The following is a 12484-nucleotide window of genomic DNA, read 5'->3' as shown; positions in this document are numbered from 1 at the left end:
TCTGGGGTGGCGGACGGACGCCATCCTAATGATCCCCTTAATGTGGTTTACCTTTATATTGCAAAGTGCAACTGGACAATAAATAGGGCAGGATGTTGACCCAATCAACTCTGGATAGTGATCCCATTATTTAATAGAATAGATGTGGAAACCCTTGAAAGAGAGAATTCAGGTCTTACATTGCCTTGTTTGAATATCAGATGAGACGGCTTTGCCCACCATCTTGGTTCGGCCTGTCACATGTGCAACGGTGTAGGAAAACCTGTTGTCAGTTGACCAATTTCAGTAAAATAAAATGCTTTGGGGATTTTCATACAAAAGGGTCCGTCTACAAAAGGTTCAACATCCCTAATAGTTGCTGAATGGAATAAGTGAATCAAAGTCTCCACTGTTATTGTAACTTTTTTGCTCCTATTATAAATAAAGTTTGATTAATATTGCAGTAGTTTTAGTCTACCTAGTTATTCATGGTAGTCTCGCTGACTTGCACACATTGTTCACATGTATGTTTCCATTATTCTTGCTACATTTGCCTGTCTGTAGCATTGGTTTGCATTGAAATGCTAATCCACAGTAAGACTAGCTGGTTCAGCAAATCTTTCCTGTGCATTCATAGCAACTCAGAACCACAATTGATCTGTCTGCAAGACTTGGACATGTTGTTACTATGTCTGCAGTCAATGTTAACATAGTAACTTGGCAGGCAGTTGGGAAAGCCTTTGTCATTAATTCGAAAGAAGAGGCATCTGGGAGATCAATGCAAGGCAGAGATGTCACAGGGAACTTATTCCCAACACACAAAGGGAGCTTTTTGTGTTCAATGAAGTATCTATAGCAAGCATCTTTTCTAGTAAATGTCAGCTGTACAATCTCAAAGGAAGCACTAATTGGGACTCAAATACACACACTTAATCCTCTAAAAAACATGATACTTTGCTAGCGCTTGACCAAATGATCTGATGGTTGTTCAGTGGTGCATCTGTGACTGGCAAGCTATTGACACAAATTTGTTCTATGTGGAAATAAAACTTTTGGGCCTGATTCAGAGTGTGACTGATGGTTACTCTGTCACAAACGTCTGCCATATTACAAGTGCCATTGGATATAATAAATTTGTAATACGTTTGACGGGATATTCGTCACGTTTGCGACGGAGTAAACCGCCCACTGAACTCTAAATGAAACCCTTTAAGCTTATTTTTTTTTAGCATTAAAACAAGAATCATGGCAAGACCTGTGTGAATAAAGCGTCTGATCTACTTGTTTCTTCAGTGTTTTTTCTGTGCAATTATGTGAAACAACATTTAGGATTTAAAAATATTTTCTTGTCTCTTAAGATGTTTTCGAAGAATAGTATGTGGTAGGTGTTTGTGAAGGTAATGAAATCAGTATTGCAAGCATTGTTTAAGAGATAATTTGCATTGACGTATAAACCTTCATTGCAACGGGATAATTTGGCATCAGTCATTTATCATGGCAGGGTAATTATGCGATGTGGTTTCATGACGGAATTTGGGGCATTTCCTATAAGAAAAGTAATACAAAATTCCTGTAATTACACAAATTGCATTGGCAGAAATTAAAATTGCCTGAGCTTAGTCATGAATACCAAGCGATCCTTTGTTTAAGTTTAAGACCACAAATTCACTGTAAGTCAGTGGGTTCCTCTGCTTCAGCTTCTTCTTGGTTAGCTGTAAAATGAGATGTCCTAAAAAAAATTAGAGGTTAAAGAAATTATATGCTACCTATGTAGGGCAGCATAAAAAACTTTTACACTTCACAAGGTTGCACAGTTTATGCATTTCATACAATTTGATGAGGCGGGAAGGGACATCTTGCAACAAAATAAAGTTGTGGAAGAGTTTTCCGCAAAAAAACTTTTTTAAATGAAATTATTTTTTTATGAGAAAACAAGTTTGTTAAAATGTACTTATGTTCGGTTTTTCTTCTGTAATAATCGAATTCAATCAGATTTTTTCAATTCTTTTAACTTTTTCATTCTTGTGAAAGTCCATAAAGATGGTAACAATTCAATAAAACTCGACAACGTTACAGTAGGCAAAGGTTCCCAAATATTCCCAAACCGAAAAAATTAACTTTCTATGCCATGCTTTTTAACCATTGGTATTATTTTATGTGCAGATTTTCATTCTTAGACACATGTCCATCTTGGTATTTATCCTTTACCTTAGAGTCTTGTAATTCAGAAAAATCATTTAATAAATTCATAATATTATGCTTTGATTATTTTCTTGAACAACTAAGACATATAATGCTTATTTTGTGTATTGAAAAGGCATCTTGCTTTATTATGTCTGGCATGAAGTATCTTCCATATATCTGCTAATTATTTACTATAGGACAGTAGTTGTATACTTTAGTATACTCTGGGCTAGTCCTATGGATGTGAAAATGTGCATAATTTTCTTCGCCAACAGACTTGTTTGATCACATGATTAGGCACTGACTCATGGGAGACATTTTGTGCTCAAAAGTGTCCTCATGCTGGCATCTTGCATGACATGTGAATGCAATGTATGTCAGCGTCTTCAACTTTCTCGCAAAATATAGCAAAATGTTTATTTCACAAAATTGTCCATAATTTTTCACTATTTTCATAGAATTGTAACAAATGTTGCAATATCGCACAGGCCTATTCATAATCTCTTGCACATATTTGAAATATGTGGTGCATTTTTTAAAACATATTTCAAGTCTTTTGATAATAATGAAAAGTGCTGTGTACCTTATATTCCCCCCCCTCAAGATTTTTTTTTATCACGGTTCTGTGAGCATGCATCCTTCAGAAGTGATGAGATGTAAATTGTAAAACGATTTCTCGATTATTTGTCACTTAAAAATCAAATGATTAAAATGACAGGCACATGTTATAGTTGTTTTAGTACTTACAGGGCTGAATTTGAAGATTCATTTATTGTGGTCTGGTCCAATGTTTAAACCACTAGTTGTGGAGCCAGAAGACCAGGGGCCTCATTTATGAGAAGTGACGCATCGCTGCGTGAAAGCAGCGATGCGTCACTTCTCAGTGCGCCCTCCTTGCGACATGATTGATGCGTCATATTTTCTGTATGATGCATCATGTCGCAAGGAGTTACAGATACGTCAGTATTTCTGACGTATCTGTATGGCGCAAAAGTGACGCATTGCTGGAGTGTGTCACAAAAGTGACGCAACTCCAGCAATGTGTCCTTTCACATGGGGCAAGCCCTATGTGAAAGGGATTGCGTCAGTCTTACGCCAGCTGTGAGGCAAGTGTAAGATTTTGACGCATTTCAGTCCTAGAAATGGCACAGTGAAATCTGGTAGATTTCACTGTCACTTCTAGGACCCTTTATTGCGTCAATACTCCCCCCTTGCATACATTATACCTGGCGCAGGTATAATGTGGCACAGGGGTTTACAAAGTGACGCATCTACCTAGATGCGTCACTTTGTAAATATGGCGCAACACGGCGCATTTTTTACGCCACTGGTGCGTCACAAAAAGTGACGCACCGGCGGCATAAAAGTGACGCACAGCCTCATAAATGAGGCCCCAGCATTCCAATCTTGATTTCTACACTTGACCATATTGTGTGATCCTGGGCAAGCCACTTTTCCTCTCTGAACTTCAGTCTCCCTGTGCAATATTTAGAACCACTTTAAAATTGGTTAAACACAGCATCAAGCATTGTGTAAAAGGAACAGGTCTTTCAAGTGGCAAATGCATTAATAAAATGTCACCTAACTTTTCTTTTACTACTAACCAATTAAAATATTTTAATAGGTTTCTGTGAAGCAATATCAAGAACCCTGTGGCCCTGATTTGTATTACAGCGGCGTGCCACAATTCAGGCAGACCTATCCCTTCTCTGACTTTTGCATGCCTACATTATTTTTGCTCAAGCGGTGAAAAGATCTGCAGCAACCACTGGGGCACAGTATGGGAAACAAAAATAATTGCACATTACATAGGGGCAGAACTGTGAAAGAAAAACAGAACTTGGAGGAAATAAAAAGTACAAGTCATTAGTAGGAGTTAAAAGCCGTACTTTTAAGCGCTTCTAAAGCACCCTAATGTGGGTCATGTTGCTAAGTTAACACACAGTTCCAATACAAAACGAGTATCTTTACGAAGCCTAAAACTGTCTGCATGCCAACAAATGTATAAATGCAGATTTGAGGGACGTGGAAGATGGTAGAAGCAGGCTCCACTACAGTCATGCTCCCTTTATTTGCATTGGAGAGGGGTCTATGACAGAACAACGAGCACTATGGCACAGCCATTTGTTATTCCCCATTTCCCCACCCATACTGCTATGTTACTGTGACGCACGAATGACAGAATCAAAATATCAAAATTTGTATCCAATTGTTATAAAAAAGAATATCCTTGCTTCAGTTAAACTATCTAACATTCAATATAGTATACATTATACTTAATGAAACTATTTGCCAATCACTGAGACATGACACCAGTAGTTTCCATTAACTAACTCACTCCATCATCAAAGACAAATCACATTCAGGCTCAAATTTATCAAGGTTTTACGTCACCCTGGCGCCACGCAGGGGGGCGCAGGGGCGACGCAAAACCTAAATGAGATTTATCAAGGCGCGCTAGTCCACCTTGCATGGCCCTGCATGGCTTGATAAATCTAGAGTAACGCAAGTCACTGCCTTGTGTTACTCTGTGCAAAAACAACAGTTGATGGACAGAATGCAGAACAATTTCATACATTCACCCCAGTACAAAATCCGGGCCTAAATCCATCGTTTTTTTGCTCACCATGCCATTCCAGTTTGAACCCAGCCATATGCAAATCAGCCTTGACCCTCTGCCCCATGGGAACAGTCCAGTCCGAACTGCCAAGTCAGGTCCTCCCTGGACTGGAAACAAGCATCCAAGGACCGGTTGGCTTGGTGAGCAAAATACAGATGGATTAAACCCAGATCTGTGACTGGGGATGAATGATTTGCCATTGTGCAACATTCCGTCCATCACTTGTGTGTTTTGTGTTACTCTGTGGCAGGGAGGCCTGCTATTGATGGAGCGTGGGTGTTCCCACTCACCCACCCATGCATTCGGACACATTCCCAGGTTTCTGACACTGGTAGACTTGGGAATGTGTCAGAATTGTACTCCTCCCCAGCAGATGCGCAATGAGGAGAAATACCTTTATTTCTCCTCGTTGTTTCCTCCGTTCTAAGTGTTCTGCATTGTGCAGCACCCTTAGAAAGAGGAAATTGCCTCAAACTATTGTTTTAGTGCAGGAAGGTGCCCCTCCTGCACAAAAACAACCCTTTCGGCAAAGCAGGCACCCTTGCAACGTTACCCAAGGATACCTGCATTGGGGCTAGGCAGCGAAAAGTACACCATCACTAGGAATGGACATGAATGTGTTGTATAATGGCAAATGTAGAGCATTTCTGCCCTTTCACGCAGATCAGCAAGCAAGATGGCTAGCTGCTTTGCATGAATTTTTTTATAAATATGGGCCTCAGTGTGTTTCCATGAGTTAAGGTGACTTTTTGTAAAATTCTGCATGATAGAGACAATTATGTATTTTCATTACTCTGCAGCGCCATTTGTATTTCTACTTGTAAGTAATTATTAGTCAAGGAAGGGAAAGCTCTGCTCTACCAAGAAAGAAGCATAGCGATTTACAACTTTACTATTACTTTAAAAAACAATAAAAAGTTAAACATTAAGAAACACACAATGACACCTTTTGAACCCCCATTTCATATTACAAAGCAAACTCCCTCAATAAAATAGATGTCTCTAATAAAAGACACAACTCAGATCAACTATATTTGGGGGGAAATCTTTTGAGTTTCTATCAGAAGCAAATCTGAGGGAGCAACTGGTAAACTGTTCCATAAGTTCAAGTTCAAGTTCAAGTATTTGTATAGCGCACTGCTCACCCAGAGGGTCTCAAGGCGCTTGGGTAAGGGTTCATTATTTGTCGAATAGCCAGGTTTTAAGTTCTTTTCTAAAGAAGATGTGGTTTTGAGTAAGGCGGAGGTGAGTGGGGAGTGAGTTCCAAGTCTTGGCGGCAAGGAAGGAGAAGGATCTGCCACCCATGGTGGATTTTCGGATGCGCGGGACTGCGGCGAGGGCTTGATTGGACGATGTTAGTTGGCGGGTGGGTTTGTAGAAGGACAGTCGAGTGTTGAGGCATTCGGGTCCTAGATTGTAGAGGGCCTTGTGTGCGTGGGTGAGAAGGCGGAATGTAATTCTTTTGTTGACGGGAAGCCAGTGGAGGTCTCTTAGGTGTCCGGTGATGTGATCTTGGCGAGGGATGTCTAATATTAGTCTCGCTGATGCGTTTTGGATGCGTTGGAGTTTTTTCTGTAATGTTGCTGTGATTCCGGCGTATAGTGTGTTACCATAATCCAATCGACTCGTGACCAGTGCGTGGGTGACAGTCTTTCTTGTCTCGAGGGGGATCCAACGGAAGATCTTTTTGAGAATGCGAAGTACGTTGAAGCAGGAGGATGAGACTGCGTTGACTTGTCTGGACATCGAAAGAGAGGAGTCTAGGATGAAGCCAAGGTTACGAGCATGGTCGGTGGGTGTGGGTGCTGTGCCCAGAGCGGAAGGCCACCAGGAGTCGTCCGAGGCGGAGGGGGAAGATCCTAGGATGAGCACCTCAGTTTTGTCTGAGTTGAGTTTTAGGCGGCTATGTTTCATCCATTCAGCTACTTCTTTCATGCCTTCGTGAAGGTTGGTTTTGGCGGAGTTAGGGTCTTTGGTAAGGGAAAGGATTAGTTGGGTGTCGTCGGCGTAAGAGATAATGTTGAGTTTGTGTTGACGTGCGATGGAGGCGAGAGGACTCACGTAAAGAGCCACTAATAAAAAACCTTGCCACTTTTCTTTTTGCTATCTGAACCTCCAACAAAGCAGTAACTTTGCTGTGCGCTGAATTCTTATCACAAGAAAGCTGGGGATTAAGTGGGCAGTTAACTGGGTTGTTACACTATCACTGCACTGTGACAGCCACAAGTTTGTGTCTACCCTGTGGGCAGTGCATTATCTGTAATAGGGTACACTGTCCCTGATTGTGCCAGAAAGAAACAGGGACACTGAGCAGTTGGTATGACTTGGACTATTGGGTCCAAGTCATATCCAGGTGTTTATTATGGAACAAACCATGTCTCTGATTCCATGGGGACCACCATGGGGTCGTCAGCTACCAGGAGATAATTGATCAAAGCAACATGCATACAGGGTTGCTATCCACTGTCATCCAGATAGCTGGACTTCATAAAACATATAATACACAATGAAAATCATACATATTTCTTCCACTTATTGCTTGTCCAGGTGACCTCTCATGGCCACAATGAGATTCTAGGTCGCTTGGTCTCATTAGCTTGTCTAAATGTGAAGCCCCCACTCCACAAGTCTAAAAGGGTAGTTGACACACCCACTCTAAGAGGGACTGGTGCCCTACGGTGTGGGAAATAACATAGTGATGCAAGGATGTAATGTTTTGAGTTGGTGTGATGGGCTATCACTCCTCGGCTCTCTCCCTGGTTGTGTGCAAAGGTCTGGAGTGGCCCCAGTGCCCAGAAAATGGGGGAGTCCCACCTAGGCCCTCTTTTCTTCACCTGGATTGGGATCCATACAGCTCCTCTTCCTCTTTTAACCTTGCTGGAGACTCAGAAAGGGTAGGTGGAAACTGCCATTCGTGGCTCAAGTAAATCAAATGTTGGCTGAGATTGCGTTTGAAGCCCCCTCCCTCACCAAGGAGCATCACAGGTGAATCACAAATGCAATAATGTTCATTTAAACAAGAAGATTTGCCCTAATCATCAGTGCAAACATTACATTAATTACATTTGGTATCAGTTAGTCAGTGCAAATGTCTGTTGAAAGCATTTGTGCGAGGAAACAGGCGTTTTGCATGCTGCTCCCTCTCACTTTTTGCCTCATTTGAAGTACTGGCTACTAGTTTTTTGACTCTGAGAGGGCACCGAGGCCTGCTAACCAGACCTTAGTGCCAGTGATCTAACCCCTTACAAAATGTATGTTGAATTGAAAACGTTGTTCCTGAGTCCAGGCCAAAGTAGTGACTCCAAGGGTCAGTCGACTGACCCCCTGTTCCAGCACCAGGGCCATAAATGGTGAATTTTGCCATTTTGGACAGTTAGTAGCCACTTGCAAGAAATTGCTGCTGACTGCCGAAGTGCAGCCAAGAAGACTCAAAAGTTGCACCTGTGTCTGATTGACCCGGGAGTGTCATTATAGTGTGGACTGGTCACCAAAGAAGGACACTAGACCGCACCAAAGAATATCGGTGGACTGCAGAGACCGGAGATCATAACCCAGCCGCAGCTGTGCTTCTACTGGCTCAAAGAGGACTCAAGGGACTCTGACCCCTGGGACCAAAGTCGAACCACCTTACCTGTGGACTGAGGAATAACGCCCAGGAAGGCCCCCGTTAGCCGCATCGCACCCAGAGTATCTTTCAGCATCCTCAGCTTACTGAATCCCCAGTATCAGGAACAGAGCCGGACTGGCTGTAGCAGGCACCAGGCATTTCTAGGGTGGGCCGCCATGGTAGGGGCCGGTTTTGGGCCCCTGGAGGGCATTTTTGTTACCAGGGGCCAGCCATTTCAGGACCCTGCAACAAAATCGTCCGAAACCAGCCCTAACAAACAGCTGGGCTGCACTTCCCCTCTCCCCTCTCCCCCCCAGGGGGGCCAGCTGAGCAGTTTGCCAGGGCCAGTTTTGGTACCCAGTCCGGCCCTGATCAGGAACTCTCCATTAAAGTCTGTGACGATCTTGAGGTACAGTGTGGAACTGAACTTGAGACTGCTTTGATGACCAGGTACCTTCAACCTGTTGGAACTGGTAGCCTAGTTCAGGCCGGAGTAACAAAACACAATTCTTTCAACATTTTCAAACTTTTACAAACTTTATGGTTACCATTGTTGGTTTTTGCTTTGAACTACAAAGCTGAATTTTACTTGCAAATCTATATCTGCAGAACCCTCCAGTGGATTTTGCTCTTCTTGGTGTCTACAAATTCCTAAAAGTAGAATCAATTTTTACAAATTGGTGTTGGGTTCCTTTTGTGTTGTGTGCCCTTCTTCTTTCTTTGTTTGGTGCTTCTAAATACATCACACTAGTTCCTAAGTTTAATCCTTGTTGCTCAAAGTCACAAACAAACCTGACTAGACCCATGACGGCTTTGTGAGTTTATTACACTGTAAGTTTACACAACCATACCATGTAATACACCACTGTCCTCACAGTGTGTACAATTGTTCACCACTGGTTCAATCTAGCTGGCCTGGGAGTACACTCTGGTTGCATTCCTATCTTTTAAGTCCTTACACAAGTAGTATGTGACAGTCAGATACCTATATAACTGTTTTCAAACAAACACATTAAATGATTGGGGTCTTCAATCATAGTCAGTGCTTACATAGACCAACTTGGATTGGAGGTTCATATAGTAAAAAATATTTGACCAAGTGGCAAGGTTTTGCATTAGTGGTGCTTATCTTATTGAGCTGTTTACCAGTTGCTCCCTCAGTTTTGATTCTGATAGAAACCAAAAAGTTTATTCACAAATATAATTGATGTGAGTTGTGTCTTTTGTGAGAGTTATCCATTTCCATGTGGGACTTTGCCACATATTCTGGTTCTCACAATTCTCCTTGCAGTTAGACCCAAATGATCGTTTTCTGGTTAGGCCTGGCCAAATGAATTTTATACGCAAAATCTCACAAACTTTCTTGTTATTTTGGTGGTGAGAGATTGTTAGTAACTTTCACCCATAGGGGACTGGTTTTACCATACAATATCTTGCGGGCACATTAAACTCATATCTGTGAGACATTTTCTTCTCGAACCAGTCAGACTCCTGTATACCATGTGAAACTTGATTGAGATGGTATGGCCTCACATTGAACTTACATATAAGAAACCAGTCAAGTACGTGTTTTGTAAGTATACAAAATGTCACATATTTTCATGAAACTTAACTTGAAAAAAGTTTGCTCTTTTGTCCACCTATAGTTCTGTTACAGCAAAAACCAAGCCCAGGAGTGAATTGATGGAAATAAAGCAGCAAGGTTGATGTGTTTTGTTGAATGGGATGTAGCTGAAAATCCAAGGGGCAAATTTACAAGCCCCTTACGCCAGATTTGCGCCACCGTTGCGTCACTTTTGTGATGCAGCGGCAGCGCAAAGCCAGCGCCATACTGCGGGCTATTTACAACGTGACGCATCTGGGAGATGTGTCACGTTGTAAAGCCCTGCACCACATGTGGGCGTTCCTGCGCAGGGAGGGGCGTTCCGGCGCAGGAACGCCTCCTAAAAGTGGCTGAGTGAAATCTACAAGATTTCACTCAGTCACTTTTAAGGCCATGTTGCGTCAAAACCCTGCGCCTGCTTGAAGCAGGCATAAGGATTGATGCAGCATGTTAGGGATAGTGGCACCTGAGCCTTGCTGGAGCTGCGTCGCGCTTGTGACGCAACTCCAGCAATGTTCCGCCTTTCCACCGGGGGATGCGACACGCATCTGCCTATCCATGCGCCATGGTGCACCGCATTGTAAATACGGTGCATCAGTGGTGGCACACGGGTAGGCAGATGCGTCACAACTCTTCTGGCGCATCCCTGCTGATTAGCAGAGATGCGCCAGAAGTAGTAAATCTTCCCCCAGGTTTTCATTCTGCATCAGTATCAGCCTGAATCTCATCCTTCATGTATTACTGTACCTCTCTCTGCCTCTCTCTGCCCCTCTCTATCTCTTCTGGCCTCCATCTTGGTATAACAGTATAACCGGGATATGCTACCACAAGCAGTGGCGGCTGCTCGGGGTCCGAAGCGGTAGGCAGTAGGGGGGGTGAAGAAGGGAGAGTGTTACAAAAATGAGCACACACAACAAAATACATAAAAATATAAAAATTACTTAGCTGCCGTTGCGGTCGCCGCACTGCTCCTCTCCCGATCCTCGACTCCAGGGCTGGTGCACACTGTGCAGGCGCCCAGATGTCAATCCTGATGCTGCTTTCATGCTGGGAATACTATTTCCACCATGAGAACAGTGCTGCTATTGCTCAGAGTGGCCTGGTTTGCCACTCAGACAGTGCCTGGGCGCCTGTGTTGTACAGTCGGGTGGAGAAATGGTAGGTCTGCATGCCGGTTTGGCCAGCCTAAAACGACCGGCCAAACCGCCATGCTCCCTTAGTAGCACCCATTATCCCTCCTCCCCATTGTTGCACATAGATTGCATGGCCCCACCCCGTCCCATGACACGGCTCGCTGGCAGCCTACAGGAAGTAAGAAGAATAAAATGATAATAAAATTGGTTTATTATAATTTTATTTTTAATATGGCTAAACCTGCTGCCACCTAGTTGGGCGACGCTCCTCCTCCATAACAGAGGAGCCGCCCCTGACCACAAGGGTTGCTTTAAAGCCTCTGCCACCAGAAAGCAAGCGCTCTTCTCTGAGTATCCAAAAGCTGTTCGGTACCTATCTACAACTGCATCGGACTATTCTCCTGATTGCTATTCATTTTATTTAGTGATGTTTTTATTTCTGTTTTGAACTGTAGCAATTGGATTTACTTTCTTTTGTTTTAGTGTGGAACATCCACTGTCCTCTACAAAACGCTTTAAGAGGCACTGTGCAGCTTTGATTTAATCTACATTTTCAATAAAACAGAACACTATCTCGGATTGGTCATAATTTTTCCCCTTTATCCAGGTGTGAGGTTTAGATTAAGATGTCAACCTTTGAAAGACCCCCATCTACAACTCACCCACCTGCTTTTTTCTCCCTTTTATTCGCCTTGATGCACCACTGACCCATTTTCTTTCTTATGTCTCCACAGGCATGGAGCCCACCTCCTCCAAAAGTAACCACTGCTTGGATGCTGCCAAAGCCTGCAACCTTAACGACAACTGCAAGAAACTGCGCTCTGTCTATATCTCAACCTGCAGCAAGACAATGAGCGCCAGCTGCAATCGCCGCAAGTGCCATAAGGCCCTGAGACAGTTCTTCGACCGGGTGCCTAGTGAGTACACCTACAGGCTGCTCTTTTGCTCCTGCAAAGACCCGGCCTGTGCTGAGCGGCGTCGACAGACCATTGTGCCTGGCTGCTCCTATGAGGACAAGGACAAGCCCAACTGCCTAGAACTGCGCAACTTATGCCGAACTGACCCACTTTGCCGGTAAGGCAACTCAAACCAAGTGCAGTACTAATCAATCAGGGGTTTGTAAAGTGCGGCTACTCACCAGTGAGGGTCTCAAAGCGCTGGTGGGGTGGGGGGGGATGCTGCTGCATTTAAGGGGTCAGCCCCTAGCTGGCAGTCTTAAAAATGCTACTTTGAGATAATAGGGTACAACTGTTGTGAATTGGAAAAAATATTTAAGCAGTTAATTATGTCTGTCGTGGTAGTAAATACTTTACTTGCGCGGATTAGGTACGAAGTAGGGTGAGTTTGCGATTGTGCAC

General features: G+C 43.4%; 1 protein-coding gene across 1 annotated transcript in view; it reads left to right on the top strand.

Annotated features, from left to right (window-relative positions):
- GFRA2 (GDNF family receptor alpha 2) overlaps nt 1–12484 on the top strand; it is a 391204-nt gene that overhangs the window by 212407 nt on the left and 166313 nt on the right. The window contains exon 4 of the mRNA XM_078666349.1: nt 11861–12200. Coding sequence (XP_078522475.1) covers nt 11861–12200 — 340 coding nt within the window. The remainder of the gene's footprint in view (nt 1–11860; nt 12201–12484) is intronic.

Source organism: Lissotriton helveticus, chromosome 11 (assembly GCF_964261635.1).
Source record: "Lissotriton helveticus chromosome 11, aLisHel1.1, whole genome shotgun sequence".
Lineage (NCBI taxonomy): Eukaryota > Metazoa > Chordata > Amphibia > Caudata > Salamandridae > Lissotriton > Lissotriton helveticus.
The sequence above is the reverse complement of the archived record's forward strand: the minus strand, read 5'-3'. Positions and strand labels throughout refer to the sequence as shown.